The sequence below is a fragment of the Oncorhynchus mykiss genome, chromosome 8 (genome assembly GCF_057628025.1).
Source record: "Oncorhynchus mykiss isolate SJ-2025 chromosome 8, ASM5762802v1, whole genome shotgun sequence".
Taxonomy (NCBI): domain Eukaryota; kingdom Metazoa; phylum Chordata; class Actinopteri; order Salmoniformes; family Salmonidae; genus Oncorhynchus; species Oncorhynchus mykiss.
Window position 1 is genome coordinate 56441196 of NC_143029.1, and position 25967 is coordinate 56467162.

Sequence of the window (25967 nt, forward strand, 5' to 3'; positions counted from 1 at the left end):
CTAATAAGAAATCCCGCTATGCCCTCAGACTAACCATCAAACAAGCAAAGCGGCAATACAGGATTAAGATTGAATCCTACTACACCGGCTCTGATGCTCGTCGGATGTGGCAGGGCTTAAAAACTATTAAGGACTACAAAGGGAAACCCAGACGCGAGCTGACCAGTGACGCGAGCCTACCAGATGAGCTAAAAGCCTTTTATCATTTTATGCTCGCTTCGAGGCAAGCAACACTGAAGCATACATGAGAGCACCAGCTGTTCTGGATGACTGTGTGATAATGCTCTCGGTAGACAAAAACCAAAACCTTTTAAACTGGTCAACATTCACTAAGCCGCAGAGCCAGACGGATTACCAGGACGTGTACTCAAAGCATGCGCGGACAAACTGTCAAGTGACTTCACTTGACAGTTTGACACCTCGCCATGGCCGAGTCTGTAATACCTACATGTTTCAAGCAGACCACCATAGTCCCTGTGCCCAAGGAAGTGAAGGTAACCTGCCTAAAGGATTACCGCCCCGTAGCATTCACATCGGTAGCCATGAAGTGCTTTGAATGGCTGGTCATGGCTCGCATCAACAGCATCCTCCCGGACACCCTAGACCCACTCCAATTCGCATACCGCCCCAACAGATCCACAGATGACGCAATCTCAATCGCACTACACACTGCCCTTTCACACCTGGACTAAAGGAACACCTATGTGAGAATGCTGTTCATTGACTACAGCTCAGCGTTCAACACCATAGTACCCACAAAGCTCATCACTAAGCTAAGGATCCTGGGACTAAACACCTCACTCTGGAACTGGATCCGGGACTTCCTGACGGACCGCCCCCAGGTGGTAAGAGTAGGCAACAACGCGTCTGCCACGCTGATCCTTAACACGGGGGCCCCTCAGGGGTGTGTACTTAGTCCCCTTCTGTACTCCCTGTTCACCCATGACTGCGTGGCCAAACACGACTCCAACACCATCATTAAGTTTGCTGACCACACAACAGTGGTAGGTCTGATCACCAACAACAATGGTAGGCCTATAGGGAGGAGGTCAGACAACTGTCAGTGTGGTGCCAGGACAACAACCTCTCCCTCAATGTGAGCAAGACAACGGAGATGATCATGGACTACTGGAAAAGGCGGGCTGAACAGACCCCCATTAACATCGACGGGGCTGTAGTGGAGCGGGTCGAGAGTTACAAGTTCCTAATTGTACACATCACCAACGAACTATCATAATCCTAACATACCAAGACAGTCGTGAAGAGGGAAAGACAAAACCTTTTCCCCCTTAGCAGACTGAAAAGATTTGGCATTGGTCCACAGATCCTCAAAAGGTTCTACAGCTGCACCATCGAGACCATCCTGACCGGTTGCATCACCACCTGGTATGGCAACTGCTCGGCATCTGACCGTAAGGCACTACAGAGGGTAGTGCATATGGCCCAGTACATTACTGGAGCCAAACTTCCTGCCATCCAGGACCTATATAATAGGCGGTGTCAGAGGAAAGCCCATAGAATTGAGGAAAGCCCATCTCAATTGTGCATCGGTAAAAGTTTGTGAGGCTTTTAGGTGCCATGCCAAATTTCTTCAGCCTCCTGAGGTTGAAGAGGCATTATTGTGCCTTCTTCATCACACTGTTTGTCACTGATGTGTTTCCTACCTTCACACCCTGGGGGCGGCCCATCAGGAAGTCCAGGACCCAGATGCACAGGATGGAGTTCAGACCCAGGGCCTCAAGCTTAATGATGAGCTTGGAGGGTACTATGGTGTTGAATGCTGAGCTATAGTCAATCAACAGCATTCTTACATAGGTATTCCTCTTGTCCAGATGGGATAGGGCAGTATGCAGTGCGATGGGGATTGCATCGTCTGCCGATCTATTGGGGCGGTAAGCAAATTGAAGTGGGTCTAAGGTGACAGGTAAGGTGGAGGTGATATGATCCTTGACTAGTCTCTCCAAGCACTTCATGATGACAGAAGTGAGTGCTACGGGGTCATTTAGTTCAGTTACCTTTGCTTTCTTGGGTATAGGAACAATGGTGGCCATCTTGATGCATGTGGGGACAGCAGACTGGGATAGGAGAGATTGAACATGTCCGTGAACATACCAGCCAGCTAGGGATGCCATCTGGGCCGGCAGCCCTGCGAAGGTTAACATGCTTAAATGTCTTACTCACTTCGGGTCACGGAGAAGGAGAGCCCACAGTCCTTGGTAGCGGGCCGTGTCGGTTGCACTGTGTTATCCTCAAAGCGGGCGAAGAAGGTGTTTAGCTTGTTTAGCTTATAGGAGGGAAGGTCATTTTTTTAATGGTTTTCCCCGTTGCCCCTCCTTCTCTCGACAGCAGGGCCTGCTCCCCTCCTCCCAATAGTTGACGATAGATGCCGTGCCCAGTTCATAATCACCCTGATAATTGCCTCGAAAGTGAACCTAAACTATACCGAAACGAATTTCACACATACAATAACAGATTAAATAAATAAAGTATGATGAGGGAAAATGGATGAGTTGATGAGCAAGGGGAAACAAATGATGCATAATTATGTAATCACCAATTGCGAATCAAGAACAGTGCGGGCCATTCTATTGCATTGATTGATTCTAATTCTAATGTCAAAATGTTATGTACTCTGTTATCAGTCTACTCTGGCCTACTTGTAGTACACGGTGAGAGCGTGAGTAATTTACAATGGCAAGAAGACCAAGACCAATGGATGCTGCGTTAGTGTTGCTACAAAATCTGAATGAAAACGGCTCAGATGGTGGGGAAGAAATGAATCAGGATGACATCGCCGATGAGTATTCTTCTCATTCTGAGCCTCAACCTGAACCTATACCTCCGAGGCCTAAGTGCAAAAAAAGACAGAACTGTGAGCAGTGAGCAGGTGCCCACGCCACCACCAAATGGAACGGTGAGACCGGAGAGAGGACGGCACCGTTTGGAATAGAACAAGCTGGTGAGAATTCCACGGGCTATTATCTGCACAAAATGTCCTCACTGAGAGAGTAGGTCCTACATCTCAAGCAAGAAACAAAATAGGCTAACACAACTCAACTGCTTTCGTTGTTTACGCTATGTGACATGGGCATGCTCCAACTGACAATGGACTTTTTGACTGCTTTCATATTAACATTTCTATTCACTATGCCATTTATTTCTTTTGTGATGATTTTCACTATTATCAAGCACACATGTTGTCACCATTTAACCATGCATCTTGCTGACCGTGCGTCTTGATATGTTCCAACACCAATGCTTTCTGTTTCATAGTTGTAACAATATATATAAACAAATTAAAGTGTACAATATATCCACATAGGAGGTCCAGTGGGGAAAAAACGTGCCCCCTATGAAAATCAAATGCCCCTCCAACCCGTTCGTTCTGGCGCCGGCCCTAATTCTAAGTAGTATGCTAGTATAGACAATGGAACAGTGGAGGTTCTCCTGGGTCAAAAGTCAGAGGTCATAGGTCAGCTCACCTGCTCCAGTTTCCAGTGGAACTCTGCAGGGCGGAAGGTGTCAACCTGGGTGAAGTCTCTCCTGAGCAGGAAAACCAGACGGCAGTTGTGGACGTACAAGGAGTAGTGGTGCCGGTTCATCTCTGTAGAAGGATATGGTTATGTTACAGAAAACTGGCAATTACAGGCTTATAACATTCATAAACGTTTGAGTTATGTTAACTTCCTTATCTAGCCAGAACAGAATAGAGATATCCTCTATTCTCATTCACAGAAAAACATAGACATTCTAGACGGTACACTGCATAAAATAAAATGAATGTTTCAAGATATTCAACCAAAAAAGCTATTTTCCACAGTTAAGAGTGAAAATAAATGATGTTATACAAATGCTCTGCTAAAGTGGTATCTGAAATTATATCTGTCATTATGGACAAAGGAGCTTATTGGTGCAAAATGTCCTGTAAATGCTATTGACGTGTGCCACTTTGAATTAAACCCTGCCACTTCACGAGGCAGCTCAATAAATGTCACAAGCTCCCTGTGCCATTGTGACATTGTGAAAGGCCCTGTGGGACGCTAATGAGGTGTGTGACTTCACAGCTTTTCTCTCATGGTGGCACTTTTCATCATAAACCCCCCCCCCCTGTGCTTTTCCTTGGAGCCGCTGGGGTTACACACAGGGCTGTTTTGGCCGTGCATATTGATGGATTCTCCTTTTCGCTCAGTGTGAGAGGAGAGCTCGATGGAATCAATAAGAGCCTGTCAGGCCGCCTGTCTCCAGTCACACCTTCACAGCTCCAGTCTGACTCTGAAACTAGAAGTGGTCGACAGATGACAAAACAACCACTGGATTTACGCGACTACGCTACCTCCACTCCAGATTGGGCACAAAAATGTTCCTTATGTTCCACGTTGGGCGCCAACTGTCTTCACATTGGAAGCTCCTTTCTTACACATTACATTGAACAATAAATAGTAGCTGGAATAGTGGCTATTGCTTTGATTCTCTCTTAAAATCTTGTGACAGTTTGGGCAATAGCTCCACCACCGCACCACCATAAAATCATGCTTTGATTAACAATGAACTAGGATGGATCAAATCCCACAATTTAACCCCTTCCTGGTCTCACCGGTCTTGTCAGAGTTGCAGAGCAAGGTCTCCTTCTCTGCCCTCAGACCGGGGCTGGGCCCATGCTTCATCCACGTGGCGATGGTGAACTGGTCAGTCAGGTTCTGTGGAACCACCCGCTCCGGCACGTTGGACGCCTGCCGCCCGTCGAAGCGGAAGATGAGGTCGCTATCCCGCCCACTGTCTGTCAGCAGCGAGGCCGTCCAATTGGTGGAAGCGCTGGGGGCGGGGAGGAGGTCCGTGCTGCCGGACGCCGCACCTGGAGGACCAATTAAAGATGAGAACAGTCTGTGGGTGACATTTTGACACACGAAAAGTGACACAAAGGTTGAAAGGAGACTGATACTTGTAACGTTTGAGTTGGAAGATACCTAAAAACCTCTAATCCCACAATGTCCATGCAGGGTGTCGTACGGGAGATAAGATGCTGAACTGTTGCAGAACAGTCTTCGTTGGAAAAGGTATTTGCCATCTGTCTATTTCTCACCACAGCGTCACCCTCTCCATGTCACACAAGAGTTGACAGTATGAATCTAACGAGCAATGAATGACCCTGTATGTTAAGACACTTGTTTCTGTCCCCGAAATCCACACCCCGACCCACCCCTTTGAAGAAACAGGCCAGCTCTTTTAAAACTATGCCACATTCAAGCCTGTCAATCGATAGGGACGCATAAATCCACGCCCAGGCCTCTTTAAAACTGTGTCAGGACTTTCACTGTTATCAGGAGGAGAGAGAAGTTGATGAGATTCAGTCTCATACTCTCACTCTGCACAGTTTTCAGAAGGCCTTGTCAAATCCGTGACCCCTGCCTTCTTTTCATATTATTTTTGTATTGACCAGCCCACGTCTGACCATAAAAGCTATGAATTATTCAAAATTCCAACCATTCTCTGCTTAGGAAATAAAGTCCTTATTTTTTACCCATTTTTTTTTTTGTTTGGACAAATTTTTCAAATTGAACGGTAGGATGTTGTTGACCAAATTCAATTATCTTTAAAGTGGCTCTAGAAAATAACATGTTGGCCCTCTTGAGCAATCTCTGTGCGTTCTCTATTTATGTGTACCGGTATTTGTACTCTCACAGAAATCAATGTTGCTATTACAATTTGTTTTGTTGCATATTAGATAACGATTATGGAGCTTTGGAAAAGCTCCTGGCTTGCAAACGTTGCATACTAAAGGAGTAGGGAAAGACTTCTGCATCCAAATGAACATATCAAGTATGCATGTGTAGCCATTACTCAAACACAAGACTTAGGCTCGAGTCGAACAATAAACTGTTATTGCTGCATATACATTTTTTTAAACCAACCATATCACGCTTCAGTTTTTCACAACAGGAAATAAAATCCAAGGAAGAAATATATAGAAAATCTGGGACCGTTCACATTTTCAACTCTTCACAATGAAAATGTTCACTTGAGATTTTCTCCCAGAATTATTAATAACAATGATTCATAAGGTTGATCAAATATAGCCATTTCATTTAGCATATGCTCTTATAGAGCAGGACTTTCACTGTGATCGTGAGGAGAGAGAAGTTAGGGTTAAGTGCCTTGCTCAAGGGCACAGACAGATTTTTCACTTAGTCAGCACAGGGATTCAAACCAGCGACCTTTCAGTTACTGACTCAACGCTCTTAACCGCTGGGCTACCTGCCGCCTACCTGTAGATTTACAAATTACAATGAAATGACTCAACGTGACAAAACATTTAGAATTTAGAGTAGTTACAACCATGAATGAGTTGAGTGAAATAGAAACAACACACCCAATTGTCTCTATGACGTCACAAGTCATAAGTGTAATTAACACGTTACACAATGTGCAACTGAACACAGGATGAAATGTTATTAGAACATTTGATTATTTTATTTTCTCTCTTTCCCTTGTGGCTTACCACAGAGTTTCTGTAGGGACTTCTCAGAGTAGGTCTCTCGGTCGCAGCCCTTCCCAATGTGGCTGGTCTGCAGCTCCACCATGGCTCTCACCGCCGACAGCGGGCCGTCACAAGTCTCAAGGTGCATCTTGGGAAACAGTTGCTTGCTTCCTGTTCCGGGCTCATAGTCCATTCGTTTGTTCCAGCCTGGGAGAACAGGAGAAATATATAGTTTATTATTCCCAATAGAACATGTATTTTTCCTAATGCTTAGTAATTCAGATGCCAAAACTGGCTTGATCACTATTGCGCTACTGTAGATACAAACATTTCTAAATAGAACATTTCATTACTTCTGAAACAGTACTAAGAAATACAAAATAATCACCTAGAAACGATAAATGCTTTCAGCCACTGGCCAGGCTCTCCCACTGTTGTATTATTCTCCATTTGCATGTTTGGTATTTCACTTTGGGTGAAGGTCAGACCCTTAGCCTGTTTTCAGCTCAGTATATTTTATCCTACAGCATCTTTCACTACTATAGCCAGACTAGCTCCAGCACAGAGCCAATGCTACAGAGGAAAAGGGTTCCACTGAATACCAGAGCCAGCCTCTGAATTTGAAGGCGTCACGGAGCACTCCTCACTAAAGCTAAACAGGTGACAGATGACTTCACACACCAAGAAGCTTAAGGGGAAGTGAGGTTCTGACACAGGAGGCTACGCTATGCTAACTGCTAACCCACTGTGCTTGCTAATCCATGTCACACAATTGAGTGTTGGCGACACGTATGAACGGGGTCTGCTATCATGGTCTTCCATATCAAACCAATAACCCTTATCTGACACAAAAAGAAAGAAAGGCTGACCATTCTGAGTTTAAATGAAATCAGGTGTTAGGCTACTCAGTGGAATTTTTCTCCTGTAGCTAATGCTATAATGCTACAATGATCAACTTTGCTCTCAATGCTAATGAACATGCTAACACATCACCACAACGGGATTAATTTGACATGAATCACTGCCCAATTATGTCACAAACAAGATTGTGTTTACAGGTATTTCTATAACGATACAATTGAGTGGCAGACCAAGATCAGCTAACTACAGGTAAAATATATTAAATCAGAGAGTGTCTGTATCAAAAGGATGCATAGACCAGGTAGGGAGCCCCCAGACCTTTTCACACAGCAATATGAGAGTATAAGAACTGGGGGGAATAGAATACGAAAATAAGTGAAACAGTAGAATAAGAAGAGTGGGGGAGTAAAATGAAAAAAATAAGCCGCTTTAAGTGCTGAGGCAATCGTCAGAAGAAGTTTAGAGGGATGTTGATGGCTCTATACCAGACCAAACTGATATGCCAGATTGCCAGGAAATGGCATGAAAATGCAAAAATGGGATGGGTGGCTAGAAGGATCTGCCACGATAGGTGGCATAATGACCAGAGAGATGGAGAGAACGGAACAGAGAGGGCGAGAGAAAAGTAGATGTAGTAAGAGAGAAAGGATGAGAGAGATGGAGAGAACGGAACAGAGAGGGCGAGAGAAAGGTAGATGTAGTAAGAGAGAAAGGAACAGAGAGGGCGAGAGAAAGGTAGATGTAGTAAGAGAGAAAGGATGAGAGAGATGGAGAGAACGGAACAGAGAGGGCGAAAGAAAGGTAGATGTAGTAAGAGAGAAAGGATGAGAGAGATGGAGAGAACGGAACAGAGAGGGCGAGAGAAAGGTAGATGTAGTAAGAGAGAAAGGATGAGAGAACGGAACAGAGAGGGCGAGAGAAAGGTAGATGTAGTAAGAGAGAAAGGATGAGAGAGATGGAGAGAACGGAACAGAGAGGGCGAGAGAAAGGTAGATGTAGTAAGAGAGAAAGGATGAGAGAGATGGAGAGAACGGAACAGAGAGGGCGAAAGAAAGGTAGATGTAGTAAGAGAGAAAGGATGAGAGCGATGGAGAGAACGGAACAGAGGGCGAGAGAAAGGTAGATGTAGTAAGAGAGAAAGGATGAGAGAACGGAACAGAGAGGGCGAGAGAAAGGTAGATGTAGTAAGAGAGAAAGGATGAGAGAGATGGAGAGAACGGAACAGAGAGGGCGAGAGAAAGGTAGATGTAGTAAGAGAGAAAGGATGAGAGAGATGGCGGAAAACGGAGAGCGCAAGAGGCGAATTAGAAACTCAAGGAACCTGACAGCTCCAGTGCAGGAAGGCCTCACCTCCCCTCGGCTTCGTCTGTCATCTTTGTCGCCCGTTTTACATTTCGATTAACCTCCATATGTATCTGTGGTCCGCACCAGGCCTTCTTTATAGTCTAAGGGGCAGTTATAGTCATTTTATTGCTGTGTTTAGAGCGGAGAGTTGACAGCTGTCGAGTCTATTCCGTCATATATTCTAGGCCAAACACTCAGAGAGACAAATGACATGCCCAGGGAGAGGCAGACAGAGAAATGACATGCCCAGGGAGAGGCAGACAGAGAAATGACATGCCCAGGGAGAGCCAGACAGAGAAATGACATGCCCAGGGAGAGCCAGACAGAGAAAGGATGTTGTTAGAAGGCTAGCACAGAAAAGGTACAGGATTTCACCTGTGATTTTAATTAAGGGTTATACTCATGTTGTATACTGAACAAAACTATAAACGCCACATGCAACAATTTCAAAGATTCTACCGAATTACAGTTCATAGAAGGAAATCAGTCGATTGAAACAAATAAATGAGGCTTTAATTTATGGATTTCACTGGGCAATGGGCACAGCCATTTGGGAACCAGGCCCACGCACGGGGGAGCCAGGCCCAATCAATTAAAATTAGTTTTTTTTCCCACAAAAGGGCTTAATAACTGACAGGAATACCCCCCCCCCCCCCCCCACCCCACACACACGCATCCCTCAGATGATCCCGCAGGTGAAGAAACCGGATGTGGAGGTCCTGGGCTGACGTGGACTGCAGTTGTGAGGTCAGTTGGACAAACTGCCAAAATTTCTAAAATGGCGTTTTAGGCTGCACATTTTAGAGGGGCCTTTTATTGTCCCCAGCACAAGGTGCACCTGTGTAATGATCATGCTGTTTAATCAGCTTCTTGACATGCCACACCTGTCAGGCGGATGAATTATCTTGGCAAAGGAGAAATGCTCACTAAAAGGGATGTAAACAAATTTGTACACAACATTTTGGGGAGAAATAAGCTTTTTGTGCATAGGGAAAATGTATTTCAGCACATGAAACACGGGACCAACACTTTACATGTTGTGTTTATATTTTTGTTCAGTATAGTTTTCTCTTTTGGAGGACAATACAATTATCTATATGTCTGTCCGTCCGTCCGTCTATCTATCTAACCTGATAATGAACATATACTGTGTTGGTGTTGTCTTGAAGACCATAGAAATCTTGCATGCACGATTTCAAATAGAGCTATAATTTCAATAGACTTTCTATTCAATTACACAAGGCTTTTCTATTCAATTACACAAGGCTTTTCTATTCAATTACACAAGGCTTTTCTGTTCAATGACACAAATCATACTCCAACACATTTCATTATCAGGTCAAATAAATTACTTGATGGAATATATAGTCATGTAAGTCATGGGCATAATATGTTAACGCCTTATTACATCTTGCATTTATGATTATATATGCCAAGATGAATGGCTACTAGCCTATGTGGGATTATGGCTGGAATTATTACACATTACGGCCCATTATGCAACATTTATGAGCTTCTTGTGAGCATAACGTGTTCATGTTTCTTATTGGTCTGAAGGGTACGACCAATGTCTCTCTTAAAACAAAAAGATTGTGGGATTGCCACACTTTTCTGTACAGTACTTTGCAGCTGTATGTACCGTCTGTTGCCATGACTTTGAGGACTATTAGATATAGCTCTATTTGAGGGTGACATTTACAGTGAGTGTCTCATGGAGAGCTGCCCTTTAGTATCAAGCTACCCCCCTTCATTCAGGTAATGGAAAAACTCTGGCCCCATTTCAAGCTACATTTCCAGCAAGAGGAATCACACACTGTCTTTAAATCTAAAAATCCTTAATTGGTGTAACTGCCACGTCCGTTTGGGATATTACAACAACAAACTGCAAACAACTAACAGTCCCCCCCCCCCCCCCCCCGGACATCAATGCACACGTGACAGAACAACAGAATATGTACTGTTTAAAAAAATACATTAATTAACCACACTGCCTGACGCTCCTCAACCTTCGTTTCATCAACAATACCAAAACAATAACAAAGGCGCTGGGGAGAACTTTGCCAATGCGGACTCAACCTTTAAGGAAAGGAGAGATTTCTTGTAATTAGATGAAGGCGTCTTCCCAGCCTTTCTTCTCGTGAAGTGGCCTAATGACGTCTTTGACAGGGAAGCAGTGGGGGACCCTGTCCGCTTGTGAAGGCTTTTACTGTGTGACTGCTACAGTGGTACGAGACAAGATCCAGTCAAGTTCCACCGGCTTTCCTTAAACAATGTTTTCTTCCCTCTTGGGGCTTTATTCTAAAACGGGATATGCTGTATTCCCCTCTTCCCTTCTCCACAGGGGCCCCTGACCTGGATTGCTTGGGTAAACAGAATCGAGGAGGACTGTACAATCCAGAGCAAGGAGTGTGATAGGGATGATGAGAGCTCCTCTTTCTCAGAGGGAGAAAAGAACAGTGCAAGGCGAAACGCAGAGACACTGATAGTGCTGCAAACAAGTACCCTGAGTCATGCTGGCGGCCATTTTGTGAGGAGTAAACTGATTTCTGCTACAGTGTGGTAGCCTCTAACTTTGGGGAAGCCAAACTACTTATTGAATGCTTAGCAACCTGTTAGTAACTTTTGCGATCTGCAACTTAGATCTTTGCAGTGTGAACAGAGTCTTCCTCTGTGATGCCACTGACCTTGCCAGCCAGGTTTGCAGACGGGCTTGACATCGATGTGCACCGCCACACTCTCCGTCGCCCTCTTTTGGCCGCAGTCGAAGGCGGTCACCATGATCTTGTAGCGCAGCTGCTTGTCGTAGCTCAGTCGCTCCGTGTTTCTGATGTTGCCTAATGAGGGAGAGGAGAAATTAAGGTTAAAAAAACAAACATCACAAGCGTGAGGGATGCACTCAAGACAATTCAACTCACTGCTATCGTCTGTAAATCAATTCAGTTAACGTAATGGTCATCGATTTCAGTGAGTTGCTCTCCTATCCAAATGAATATCCTCATCACACTCTAACATCTAAGTGTGTTAGCCTTTGTTTTCCCACCTTCCCTAAACTGAGGATATTTTGCTCAACTAGCTGGCAACCTCTACAGCCAGTTTGGTTGTCTGAGAGTATGTCAGTGTCTGGATCATAGAGATAGAGCACTAGAGAGGAACTATGGTTCGAGGTCCTATGACATCAGCCTCTCTATAGTTGTATCTCTATGGTCCTGATGCTGATGCTGATGCTGGTTGGCATTTATTAATGAATCTTGCCCTGGAGGCAGCTCTGCAGCTGTCAAGGAGAGGAGAGGAGGTCAGGAGCGGTGTGAGCCCTCCAACCTGGACAGCTCCACTCCCAGATGGACCCTATGAAGATGATGTACCCTCAAAAAGGAGGACATCTCAGTCTCTCACTTACTACTGTGAATCTGGGTCGGAGAGTTAGTGGAGTGGTACGTTGTTAGTGCTGATTGTGGAGATTAATGCCATGCAGTGAATCAAAAGGACGCCTTTATTCAGATGTAGATCCATACAAGCAATCAGAGTGCTAAGGGTTTCGATGAAGACTGCAATAGCTGTGGTGGTTGCACTGGTCTCTACGGGCTGAACCCCAACTTAAGATGAGCAGGCATAACTCATTATTTTGCGGGAAATCTCCCATTGACAACAATGCACGATTAAGGCAAACAAATTGAGTTGTGTGGATTCTACCCTAAATGACACCTTAGGGAGAGCTCAATCAATCAAATGTATTTATAAAGCCCTTTTTACATCAGCAATCACAAAGTGCTCATACAGAAACCCATCCTAAAATGCCAAATAGCAAACAACGCAGATGTTAGAAGCACAGTGGCTAGGAAAAACTCCCTCGGAAAACCTAGAGAGGAAACAGGCTCTGAGGGGTGGCATTGTTTGTCTTTGATTAAATGCGATACATTTACTGTAGCTGTGATACATCTCACACCATGATAGAACATAACCCAGCTAGGGTAAGTTACAAATGAGACATCACCAGTGACAGCTAGCAGGCCTCAGTCCCCGAGTCCCCACTTACATGATGGAGCTCCAATCCCAGCCTCATCTCCCATTGCAACACAATCTCACACTCAATTCGTGTAAATACAGTGCCTGGCAAAAGTATTCACCCCCTTTGGCGTTTTTTCTATTTTGTTTCATTACAACCTGTAAATTAAATTGATTTTTATTTTGATTTGATGTAATGGACATTCATAAAATAGTCCAAATGACTTGTTAAATTTTTTTTTTTACATAAAGGAAAAGTGGTACGTGCTTTGCTATGAAGCCCCTAAATAAGACCTGGTGCAACCAATTACCTTCAGAAGTAACATTATTAGTTAAATAAAGTCCACCTGTGTGCAATCTAAGTGTCATATGATCTGTCACATGATCTCAGTATATTTACACCTGTTTTGAAAGGCCCCAGAGTCTGCAACACCACTAAGCAAGGGTCACCACCAAGCAAAAAGCACTATGAAGACCAAGGAGCTCTACAAACAGGTCAGGGACAAAATTGTGGAGAAATACAGATCAGGGTTGGGTTATAAACAAATATCATTCACTTTGAACATCCCACGGAGCACCATTAAATCCATTATAATTTTTTTATGAATGAATATGGCACCACAACAAACCTGCCAAGAGAGGGCCCAACACCTACATCACCCCGAGAGCACCATCCCCACAGTGAAGCATAGTGGTGGCAGCGTCATGCTGTGGGGATGTTTTTCATCAGCAGGGACTGGGAAACTGGTCAGAATTGAAGGAATGATGGATGGCGCTAAATACAGGAAAATTCTTAAGGAAAACCTGTTTCAGTCTTCCAGAGATTTGAGACTGGGACAGAGGTTCACCTTCCAGCAGGACGATGGCCCTAAGCATACTGCTAAAAAGCAACACTCGAGTGGTTTAAGGGGAAACATTTAAATGTCTTGGAATGGCCTAGTCAAAGCCCAGACCTCACCACAGATTCTCAATTGGATTATGACTTAAAGATTGCTGTACACCAGCGGAACCCATCCAACTTGAAGGAGCTGGAGCAGTTTTGCCTTGAAGAATGGTCAAAAATCCCAGTGGCTAGATGTGCCAAGCTTACAGAGACATACCCCAAGAGGCTTGCAGCTTTAATTGCTGCAAAAGGTGGTTGTACAAAGTATTGACCTTCGGGTGGGGGGTGAGTAGTTATGCACGCTCAAGTTTTCTGTTTTTCTTGTCTTATTTCTTGTTTGTTTCACAATAAAAAATATTTTGCATCTTAAAAGTGGTAGGTATGTTGTGTAAATCAAATGATACAAACCCCCGCAAAATCAACTTTCATTCCAGTTTGTAAGGCAACAAAATAGGAAGAATGCCAAGGGGGTGAGATACTTTCACATGCCACTGTATGTACAAAAAGTATCTCAGCAGATTTTGTGTGTTTTTGTGTGGCTTAATTAATGTGAAAAGACATACATTTTTGTGCAACTCCATTCATAGGAAAACACATTTTTGGGGGGCAAACTTCGGAACAATCTTTTGAAAGTTATTAGAGCAATGCATGATGGGCAATGGTGTTCAACATTGCCTTTTTTATTAAAAAATTAAAACATTTGTTAACAACCCAATATTGTTAATTAACCAGGTTGTCACCGAAATAATTCTAATAAAATAGTAGTCTTATGTTTAAAAAAAATGTATTATTAATTCCAAACCTGTTTTCTTTGTTTGTTTTCAATTATTAATTTGGGATACTGGTGCACTTGCAGTCAGAAAGGCCATCTTGTCGTGTAGGCAACAGTAGGCCCACACCATTTTCATAACGCATTTCATATTTTGTGGAGCCTACATTACACAATTTCCTTCATAATGCATTTAATACAAGGCTTCACTTTTTCCAGAATACACACACACGCACACAAACACTTACACACTCTCACTTTGTTTGTACTCATGTTATAGTCAACTCTTGGCATTTTGTATGAATTCTTTTTTTATCAAATATTTGTATCTAGTTGACATGTATTCATGATCTTTAACTGGCTAAGTGTTTGTATGTTTCAGTAATGATTAACATGGTTAAATAGTCATACATCTCTGCTTGATTTAGCTTTTGGTGTATTTGGCATTTTTATACATATTCTGTATTTCCAGTGAAGAAAGCAATAATTAATCAACACACTACTGTAAATAAATGGACATTACCTGTTTAAAAAAATAAATTGCTCTCAGTGAATAAATGGTGAGAAGCCATTTGGCTATGGGTTTCACAGCCCAATAATAATGATAGAAGTTATGAGAAGTTATCAGCTGACAAATGGTTTATTTACAACCTATGGTGTATACGGGGTTGGGAACAGTGGCATGGGAAAGTCTGACATTAATTAAATAGCCTAACCCTAAGCTATGTTCAATGTCAGCAGCAATTTCCAGTGAGAAATGGTCAGGGTTTCACAGCCCTATAACAATGATCCAAGTTACAGTACAAGTCAAACGTTTGGACACACCTACTCATTCAAGGGTTTTTCTTTATTTGTACTATTTTATACATTGTAGAATAATAGTGAAGACATCAAAACTAGGAAATAACACATACAGTGGGGCAAAAAAATTATTTAGTCAGCCACCAATTGTGCATGTTCTCCCACTTAAAAAGATGAGAGAGGCCTGTAATTGTCATCATAGGTACACTTCAACTATGACAGACAAAATGAGGGGGGAAAATCCAGAAATCCTGAATTTATTTGCAAATTATGGTGGAAAATAAGTATTTGGTCAATAACAAAAGTTTCTCAATACTTTGTTATATACCCTTTGTTGGCAATGGGAGGAAAATGTCAAGAACTTTGAAAGTTTCATCAAGTGCAATCGCAAAAAGCATTAATCGCTATGATGAAGCTGGCTCTCTCGAGGACCGCCACAGGAAGGGAAGATCCAGAGTTACCAGCCTTCAGAAACCAGCAATTAACTGCACCTCAGATTTCACCCCAAATAAATGCTTGTTGACACATCTCAACATCAACTGTTCAAAGGAGATTGCGTGAATCAGGCCTTCATGGTCGAATTTCTGTAAAGAAACCACTATTAAAGGACACCAATAAGAAGAGACTTGCTTGGGCCAAGAAACACGAGAAATGGACATTAGACCAGTGGAAATCTGTCCTTTGGTCTAATGAGTCCAAATTTGAGATTTTTGGTTCCAACCGCCGTGCCTTTGTGAGACGCAGATTAGGTGAACGGATGATCTCTGCATGTGTGGTTCTCACCATGAAGCATGGAGGAGGAGGAGTGATGGTGTGGGGGTGCTTTGCTGGTGACCACCGTCAGTGATTTACTTAGAATTCAAGGCACACTTCCCCAGCATGGCTACCACAGCATTCTGCAGCAATACGTCATCCCATCAAGTTTGCACTTTGTGGGACTATCATTTGTTTTTCAACAGGACAATGACCCAAACACAGGGAGTGTAAGGGCTATTTGTCCATGAAGGAGAGTGATGGAGTGCTGCATCAGATGACCTGGTCTCCGCAATCACCTGACCTCAACCCAATGGAGATTGTCAGCTTTGTGAACAAGTCCTGCGTTTTTGGTAACGGATGCTAATCTAGTTCCAGACAGTTTGATAGTTACCTTGTTACATGATGTGGAAGATGGCAGACGGAAGGGAGGGTGGTGCGACAGGTGCCGCTTCTCCTACAGATGCTGTTATTTTATCTAAAACATAATGTGTAAGCCAACCCCAGCTAATTAACTCATGCAAAGATTTAAAGGGCAATTATGCATTTGGTCTCCAGTGCATTGCCACGATTGTCAGTTATGTAGCTGCTCTACTGATTGTGTCATCCTAGCAAGGACCCACTGAGACTATCAATCTACTGCCGGAGAATACCAACACCAAACACATTGGTTCACCGTTCCACGGGAGCGGACAGTGCACAGCATACCATAATGTTCTGAATAATGGCCTACGTCTACCTAAGTCTACCTCACTGCCTATTCCACTGAACCGCTTCAGTAGTAAGGAGTAACAAACACAAGTCCAACATTTATCGGAAGCCAGCGATACTCACAGGAGTGGAAAGCAGTGGATGGCCTCGTCCACTGATCGTCGCCACTGCGGAAGTGGTCGTGATCTGATTTGCCGAAGGGAGGGCAGGGGATGGCCTTGTAGGCATCCAGGAAGAGGGAATAGCAGTGGTCGAGTGTTTTCCCAGCGCTAGTACTACAGTCAATGTGTTGGCAGAACTTCGGTAGCATTTTCATAAAATTTGCTTTGTTAAAATCCCCAGCTGCAATAAATGTGGCCTCAAGATATGTGGTTTCCTGAGTAGTGTAGTTCCTTAAGGGCCATCGTGGTATCGGCTTGAGGGGGAATATACACGGCTGTGACTATAACCGAAGAGAATTCTCTTGGGAGGTAATACGGTCAGCATTTGATTATGAGGTATTCTAGGTCGGGTGAACAAAAGGACTTGAGTGTCTGTACGTTATCACAATCACACCATGAGTGGTTAATCATGAAACATACCACCACCCTTCCTCCCGGAGAGGTATTTATTCCTGTCTGCGCGAATTACTGAGAACCAAGCTGGCTGTATGGACAGGGACAGTATATCCGGAGAGAGCCATGATTCCGTGAAACAGAGTATGTTACAATCCTTGATGGCTCTATGGAAGGAGATCCTCACCCTGAGCTTGTCTACTTTATTGAACATTAGCGAGTAATATATTCGGAAGCGTAGGATGATAAAGTCTACTCCGAATACCTCTTTTCCGCTGGCAGTGAAAAATTCTCAGTCTGAAGCCATTCGATTATGGGTTTCACATCCCTATAATAATGATGTTAATAATAATAATACAAGTTATAGCACCTTAAAAAGGGTTTATTTACAACATCTGGAGTATAACATGTTGGGCAAAGTGGAGAGTAGGAGAGTCTGACATATAACCCCTAACTTGGGTTCAGTCTTCGCCAATGAGAACCAAGAGGGGCCTAGCTTTGTCCTGGGAAAGGCTTCGATTCTAGGCCGTAGGAAATCCTATATCCATCTCATTAGATCGGAACAGGATGTCACACCCTGATCTGTTTCACCTGTCTTTGTGCTTTTCTCCACTCCCCTCCAGGTGTCGCTCATCTTCCCAGTGTATTTATACCTGTGTTCTCTGTTACCAGTTTGTTTTGTTAGTCAAGCCTACCAGCGTTTTTCCCCATGCTCCTGTCTTTTCTAGTTCCTGTTTTCTAGTTTTCCCGGTTTTGACCATTCTGTCTGCCCTGACCCTGAGCCTGCCTGCCGTTCTGTACCTTGTCACACCACCCTGGATTATTGACCTCTGCCTGCCCTGACCCTGAGACTGCCTGCCGTTCTGTACCTTATGGACTCTGATCTGGATTACTGACCTTTGCCTGCCCTTGACCTGTCATTTTGCCTGCCCCCTGTTCTAGTAATAAACTTTTGTTACTTCGACACTGTCTGCATCTGGGTCTTCTCCTGAAACGTGATACAGGACGGATCAACAGTGATTCATATCACTGGTTTGCAACCTAAAAAAATGATAGTTGTGTTTTGCTACATAACACACATGATTGGTCTACACATATGATGTGGATCATTGTCAGGTTATTAGATGTATAAGCTTTAGTAACAAAATAACACCATGGTTATAATAACTCTTTAAACAGGTAGTTTGTAAATGTGTAGAATGTGTTTGTATTGGGTCCACACTGGTAAGTTAAATTGTGTAAATTAGACAATAGCAGAGGATTGGTAACAGGCAGCAGCAGGAGAGGCAGCAGCAGCAGCAGGAGAGGCAGCAATATTTAGAGAAATGGACTTGGGAGGAAATCCTAGATGGGAGAAGACCCTGGGCACATCCAGGGGAATATCGCCGCCCTAAGGCAGAGCTGGAGGCGGCGAAGGCGGAGAGGCGCTGGTATGAGGAGGCAGCACGGCGGCGCGGATGGAAGCCCGAGAGTCAGCCCCAAAAAATGATTGGGGGGTGGGGGACACAAGGAGTGTTCCCCCCCCGCCTGTCCAGAGCTGCTAGAGTCTCCCGCCTGTCCAGAGCTGCTAGAGTCTCCCGCCTGTCCAGAGCTGCTAGAGTCTCCCGTCTGTCCAGAGCTGCTAGAGTCTCCCGTCTGTCCAGAGTTGCTAGAGTCTCCCGTCTGTCCAGAGCTGCTAGAGTCTCCCATCTGTCCTTAGCCGCCAGTCTGCAAGGAGCCGCCAGAGCCGGCAGTCTGCCAGGAGCCGCCAGTCAGCCAGGATCCGCCAGAGCCGCCAGTCAGCCAGGATCCGCCAGAGCCGCCAGTCAGCCAGGATCCGCCAGAGCCGCCAGTCAGCCAGGATCCGCCAGTCAGCCAGGATCCGCCAGAGCCGCCAGTCAGCCAGGATCCGCCAGAGCCGCCAGAGCCGCCAGTCAGCCAGGATCCGCCAGTCAGCCAGGATCCGCCAGAGCCGCCAGTCAGCCAGGATCCGCCAGAGCCGCCATTCAGCCAGGATCTGCCAGAGCCGTCAGTCAGCCAGGAGCTGCCAGAGCCGTCAACCAGCCAGAGCTACCCCTCAGTCCAGAGCTACCCCTCAGTCCAGAGCTACCCCTCAGTCCAGAGCTACCCCTCAGTCCAGAGCTACCCCTCAGTCCAGAGCTACCTCTCAGTCCAGAGCTATCCCTCAGTCCAGAGCTATCCCTCAGTCCAGAGCTATCCCTCAGTCCAGAGCTATCCCTCAGTCCAGAGCTACCCCTCAGTCCTGAGCTACCCCTCAGTCCTGAGCTACCCCTCAGTCCTGAGCTACCCCTCAGTCCAGAGCTACCCCTCAGTCCTGAGCTACCCCTCAGTCCTGAGCTACCCCTCAGTCCTGAGCTACCCCTCAGTTTTTTTTGCAGGTCTTCTGTTTCCCCACATTTATTGATGAATTAATTTCGCATCATGAAAATGTATCCCTATTCCTCAATCAAATACCTTAATCGATACCGCAAAAAAAATATCAGACAACTGCAGCGTTTTACTCCAGTCTGGCTACCCTCATAAAATCTGACATAGCACCAGCATCCCAAAGTATGAAGCGGGAAAAAAAGCATAGAAAACAGCATTAGCATTAATAAAAAGAAAAAGCGTAAGGCTACTATTGTAAGTATTTCGGTGACAACCTGGTTGATTAACAATATCGGGTTATTTTTTTATATAAATAAATGTGGGACACAAAAAAAGGCAGTGTTGAACACCATTACCCACAATGCACTGCTCCAATAACTTTCAAAAGATTGTTACGAAGTTTTCCCCCCCAAAGTTGTACAAAAATTGTTGTCTTTTCATACGAATTAAGTCACACAAAAATGTGTGTATTTTCACAAGAATTAAGCCACACAAAAACACAAAAATGCAAATACTTGTACATTTTGCACAAATTGAATGTGAGATTGTGTTGCACCCGTTACTGTCCCCATGTGTAATATTTGAGTGAAATAGGGAACCTGTCAATACGTGTGTCTTTTGACTGCTGGGGAATTTACAGTATGACTACAGTATACATCCGCAACCATGAAAACTAGCATACACTACAGCTCTCTAGGACCCGATTCTCAAGTTCACCATCATTTGTATGTCTAAAGTAGATAAGATTGACTTTCTCTCCAGTACAGAATATAATGGGTTGTTCAGGATCGATGAGGGAGAGAATAAATATTCAGACAAAATTCTGAAAGAGCTGGAACTACAGTACCGCTATCTTTCTTTCTCTACTGTTTGGCTGTTTCTCCTTCTTACTCATTCTACTTCCCTGTCTCTCTTCTTTTCTCTGTTGATTCTTTCTTCTGGCCTCTCACCTTCTCTCTCACACATCCTCTCTCGCTTCCTCTCTCCCTCACTCTATTTCTTTCTGTCTCTCTCCTTTCCTCACTCCCTCCATCTTACTCCCTTTCTCCCTGAGTTGCAGAGGGCTGGCGGGCCTGTTTTATTTAATAACTCACTCAGGCCTCTGATCCACGGTTAATGATGGAGCCAGAAGCCCCCTCGGTACAAAACACACTCTGGCGGCCCCCATGCATCACTCCGCTCAGTTCTAATTGAGCACCACGAGCGCCAGTCGCACTGCAGACAGTGGGAGGGCTATAGGAGGCGAGGCGACTGGCAGCCGCAAAGCTGGAATGGCGGACAGTAACCCATAAAAGTCACAGAGGGGCCTGAGCCGTGCCAGAGGACATCAGAGTTACCAGACAGGGAAGAAGAAAATGAGAGAGAGAGAGAGAAGACAAAAAACAGAGGGGGAAAAGGAAGGGAAGCAGGGAAGGAGAGAGAAAGTGAGGAAGCGAGATAGAAACACAAAAAGAGTGAGAGAGAGACAAAGAGAGAGAGGGAAGAGGGAGGAGAGAGGCTAGCAGAGATGGCAGGCTGTGGAGCGTCTGATGTCATTTTGCCCGTCTGATCCGCGGGCTCCACTCGTCCTTGTGTTCCCGCTGATCACATAAAGCTGGATCCAGTTTCACATCACTCTGTATAACACTGCACTGTGATCAGAAGATGAATGGGGAAGCACTTGGAGAGTCCATGAATACAGCACGCTGACAAATGGTGTGAGAGATGTGCTATGAATATAATTAACCAAGTTCAGTTGGTTGGAGAAGATTCTGGCAACAGCAAATCAAATTTGCGGGTTCAATTCCCGCATGGGCCACGTGTACTGACTGTGAATGGACTGTAAGTCGATGTAGATACGAACTTCTGGTAATGACTGTATTCAAATTATGCCGAACCAATTTGATGGCCTGAGGAACAGTTTGTGTAACCAAGTTGAAGGAATTTACAGGGCCGTTTTCTGAGCTCGGAGATAAAAAATGTGTAGAGAGAGGCAAAGTGCAAAAGTTTGACCTAATGCAAGGTCAGTCAGAGTAGCCTATGCTTGTGTCATTTGACCTGCAGGTTCTGAGGTCAGGGGATGAGGTTAGAGTTCACTGACCATTGCGGTCAATGGCGAAGGGAGTGTCGGAGGTGACGATGTCGTAGTTGCAGATCTGGCTGTACTGCGGGGAACAGTCCTGGTCCCAGGCCTCCACCTGCAGGATGCTGTCGTAGATCTTCCCCTCCGTTACCGCAGCATGGTATACGGCCTCCCGGAACACAGGAGAGAACTCATTCACGTCATCCACCTGGATGTGAACCACCGCCCTGGATAGAGGGAGAGAGGGAGGGGGGAGTGAGTGAGTGAGTGAGTGAGTGAGTGAGTGAGTGAGTGAGTGAGTGAGTGAGCGAGTGAGTGAGCGAGAGAGAGAGAGAGCGAAAGGTGTGAGGGAAGGTAATGAGAGAGACCTTTGATGCTCTTTCTTCCAACAATAGGTAATAATGATAACAAAATACTCAAATGACAAACATAAACAACAACACAAACTCATTACCAGCTCAGGGAACATGAGAAAGAGAAACACCAGAGCAAGGGGGCATACAATACGTAAAAGTAAAATCCTTCACTGTTTTTTACTGATAGTTGTGCTGTAAAAAAATGAAGGTAGTGATGCAATGTTTTCGCACCGTAGCCATTGAGAGATATCCTCACCAAATCTAGGTTGGTTCGGGGCCTCTTCCTTTGTACTTTGTTTAAACAACCACAGGGCTGAACATACAGTAAGTCATATTTGAAATATCTCACTATTATTTTTTTTTTAAATCCAGTTTCTCAAACTCTACCTATAATTCTGCTGACAATGACCTTGTGACAAGAAGTGATGTTGCAACATGCCTTCCAAATGAAAGGCATTAACTTAATGACACCTACTTAGAATGTCCTGCAGTGATGCTGCTTAGCTGAGGCACACAGGCGCACGCACACGCACACACACACAGCTTTCACACTCTCCACATACGTTACTGCTACTCTTGTTTATTATCTATCCTGATTGCCTAGTCACTTTTACCCTTACCTCCATGTACATATGACCTCAACTGCACATTGGCTTGTTAAAGGGTACTCCTTGTATGTAGCCTCGTTAGTGTTATTTATTGTGGTACTATTTCTTACTTTTTAACTCTGCATTGTTGGGAAAGGGCTCGTAAAGTAAGCATTTCACGGTGAAGTCTACACCTGTTGTATTCGGCGCACGTGACAAATACACTTTGATCTGGATGAAAATAAAACAGATGCGCACACACTGGTTTTGACAGGTGCCCTATTTCACTTGGGAGACATTAATCAAAGATGACCATCCTGTGAAATCACCCTCTCATCTCTCTCTCTCTCTCTCTCTCTCTCTCTCTGTGCGACAATATCAGCCTTAGTCAGTGCACTAGAGCACAGCCTTCAGTAGCACTTCATCAGAGCAGGGCTATATAAGGCCTTATGTGAGACTGTCTGACTCATAAGGAGCCTTCGGGCCCCAGAGCTAAACATTGAGCAGGTCTCAGCTGTTACGAGGACTACAGAAGGCTGCTATTGCACGGCGGATGTGCTCAGCCACTGTCTGTGATTACAGTACTGAGGATAACTAAAGACTCACATACTGGACGCTTGGTATGTAGAGTTGCACCCCCACCCCACCCTTTTGCCCTCAGAACAGCCTCAATTTGTCGGGGCATGGACTCTACAAGTTGTCGAAAGCGTTCCACCGGGACTCTGGCCCATGTTGTCTCCAATGCTTCCCACAGTTGTGTCAAGTTGTCTGGATGTCCTTCGGGTGGTGGACCATTCTTGATACACACGGGAAACTGTTGAGTGTGAAAAACCCAGCTGCGTTGCAGTTCTTGACACAAACCAGTTTGCTTGTATAACGCAACATTTGTACAAAAATCGATCTCACACAAAAAAAAGATACAGCCAGACACACACACACACACACACACACACCCATTCCCTCCGACACACACACCAACCCCCCATCACACAGACCAACCCCCCTCCCTGACACACACTCCTTCCTTACTTGTGTGACTTCTTCCAGCTGACCCCGTTGGCCCCGGCCCCACAGTCGTAGGCCTGGATGATGAAGGTGTACTCCTTTTGGGTCTCACAGTCCACCAGGCCCTTGGCCCTCAGGACCCCCTCCCCTGACGTCTTGTTGAGGACCACCGCCTCGAACGGGGCCTCCTGCCCGTGGATCATAAACGCACAGATCTCCCCTGCAAGGAAAATGAGGAGGAGGAGAAGGTGGGGAGGAAGTGAGGGGGAGAGAGAGAATTAATAGAGAGATAATGGACATGGTTTGTCACCTCATTTTTCAGAGCTGGAAATGTGTCTCGGCGTGCCGCCACTCTGAACACTGTTATCGAGGACATGTATGTGTTTTTAGAGATGGTGGCAGAATACAGTTGAGCTGCTAAGAGACTGAAAGAGCTTTCTGCGGGTTGTAATCAACCTCAGTGGCATCATGTTGTGCCAGGCCAGACAGGGAGGAAGAAATGCAATTTGTGTTTGCTTGATTTTGCAATATTCCTCTCTCCAGGCCACCTTTCAGAAAAATTACGTTTTTAAGTCTAATGGTCCAATAGGAGAGAGACGCTGGTTTGCTATCTCGGTTTTTAATAGCACAAGTGGTATGACAATCAAATTAAATTGAAGTATGTTTAATTGTCTGCTGGAAATGATGACACAATTAGCTTTTTTTCTCTTTACCTTGTTGAATGAGTCAGATTGCTCAGTCCTCCCGAATGTAAGCACGGCCTTCCTAATGACACAGTGTAGTGTCTTTGCCTTGTAAGGGTCTCTGGTTCAAGCCAGAGGCCCTTAGTGCTAGTGACTATCGCCCACCTTCACTACACTGGTGTCAGAAGTGGGATGGATAACTGGTTTCCTGCCATTGCAAGAATTGTGTGAGTCTTTTTATAGAGTAATGCTGGGAAACACTTTCTTGGTGAATGGGGTGGGGTACGGTAGTGGGGTGGGGTAGGGTAGTGGGGCGGCGGGGTAGGGTAGTGGGGCGGCGGGGTGGGGTAGTGGGGCGGCGGGGTAGCCTAGCGGACTAGTAACCGGAAGGTTGCAAGTTCAAACCCCCGAGCTGACATGGTACAAATCTGTCGTTCTGCCCCTGAACAGGCAGTTTAACCCACTGTTCCTAGGCCGTCATTGAAAATAAGAATTTGTTCTTAGCTGACTTGCCTAGTTAAATAAAGGTAAAATAAAAAAAGTCAACCACATCCATTGAAATTACACTTGGGGATCTTGTAAGACATCCAAACATCTTGGTAGGTTCACAAATCCCCCTCCAATATCCTCAACTTTTTTAGAAGTGATGCTACACAGAGTCACAGTTCTGAACACAATGATCTTTGTCAGCATCTCTCGCTGACATAAATTAAATATGGGCCTGGGTGTATATTCAAGAAGAAAATAACTACATATATCCCGCTGACTACACCAACTCAATAATATACATCCTTTTTCACTTTGGCTTTTTTATTGACGTTTCCGATTCTGGAACCAACTCTGTATTTCTGTTCTTTTCAGGGATTTGGGGAAATAGCCTTAGGGAACACACTCGCACCCCCGACCCTGTGACAGCCGATATTACTTCAACCTTAGCAGGGCGTCAGGAACAAAACCTGCCAAGGCCTCGTATGCACAAGCGCCACTGCCAAACTCGGATAAACCAAACTTTCTCTCTGTCTCTCCGCCTCAACTCCCCTGCATTTTTCATCCCTCGCTCTTTGTCTCCGTTTAAATATATATATATTTTTAGAACCCATTCCACCCGCTCAAATCATCACAACTCCATTCGGAATGGTGAAATAACAATTTACCCTTCGCGGTCCATCCGTCCTCGCTGCTGCCTGGGCTTGTAGTTTACATTTCCCCTCTATATTAGGCCCCACAATGCCTTATCGAAATTAAACGACCACCACAATGGGCGCGGAGCGGCAAGGTGCGCGGAGGGAGAAAATAATAATCCAAACACAGCGGGTGGCGTGCGAGGGCAATGATAAGCACAGCGTGGCTCTGAGCATCCAGCGCCTTCCAAATATTCTGTTAGATGGCGAGGGAGGAAAAGGGAGGCGAAGCCAATAGGAAATATGAAAATAACAAACACAATCATACACCACATATAAAATACACAAACATACAGAATACTGGGAATAAAATGCAAACATTTCCATTTAGTAGTAAAGTGTTTTAACACGAGAACCGCATGGCCTTTCAGCCTATAAATACCAGCTAGAGAACGTTGCTGGTTGTCCCCTTTAGTATACGCATCAGATATCAACCTACAAGGTGCAGCAAACACCAACGCTTGATAAATAGTGCATAAACTGTTATAAAATAATTCGTTGCATGAAGAAATATTTGTGAAAATATATCAATAAATGAACAAAGTTATTTGTTCAGATAGAGTCAAGGATATG

General features: G+C 44.8%; 1 protein-coding gene across 2 annotated transcripts in view; it reads right to left on the reverse strand.

Annotated features, from left to right (window-relative positions):
- Positions 1-25967, reverse strand: part of LOC110530144 (calsyntenin-2) — a 287793-nt gene that overhangs the window by 54216 nt on the left and 207610 nt on the right. For both annotated transcript variants that reach the window (XM_021612991.3, XM_021612992.3), the window contains exons 3-8: positions 23555-23750; positions 21601-21809; positions 11365-11514; positions 6497-6682; positions 4595-4852; positions 3483-3604 (exon numbers count right to left, since the gene is read on the reverse strand). In XM_021612991.3, coding sequence (XP_021468666.3) covers positions 3483-3604; positions 4595-4852; positions 6497-6682; positions 11365-11514; positions 21601-21809; positions 23555-23750 — 1121 coding nt within the window. The remainder of the gene's footprint in view (positions 1-3482; positions 3605-4594; positions 4853-6496; positions 6683-11364; positions 11515-21600; positions 21810-23554; positions 23751-25967) is intronic.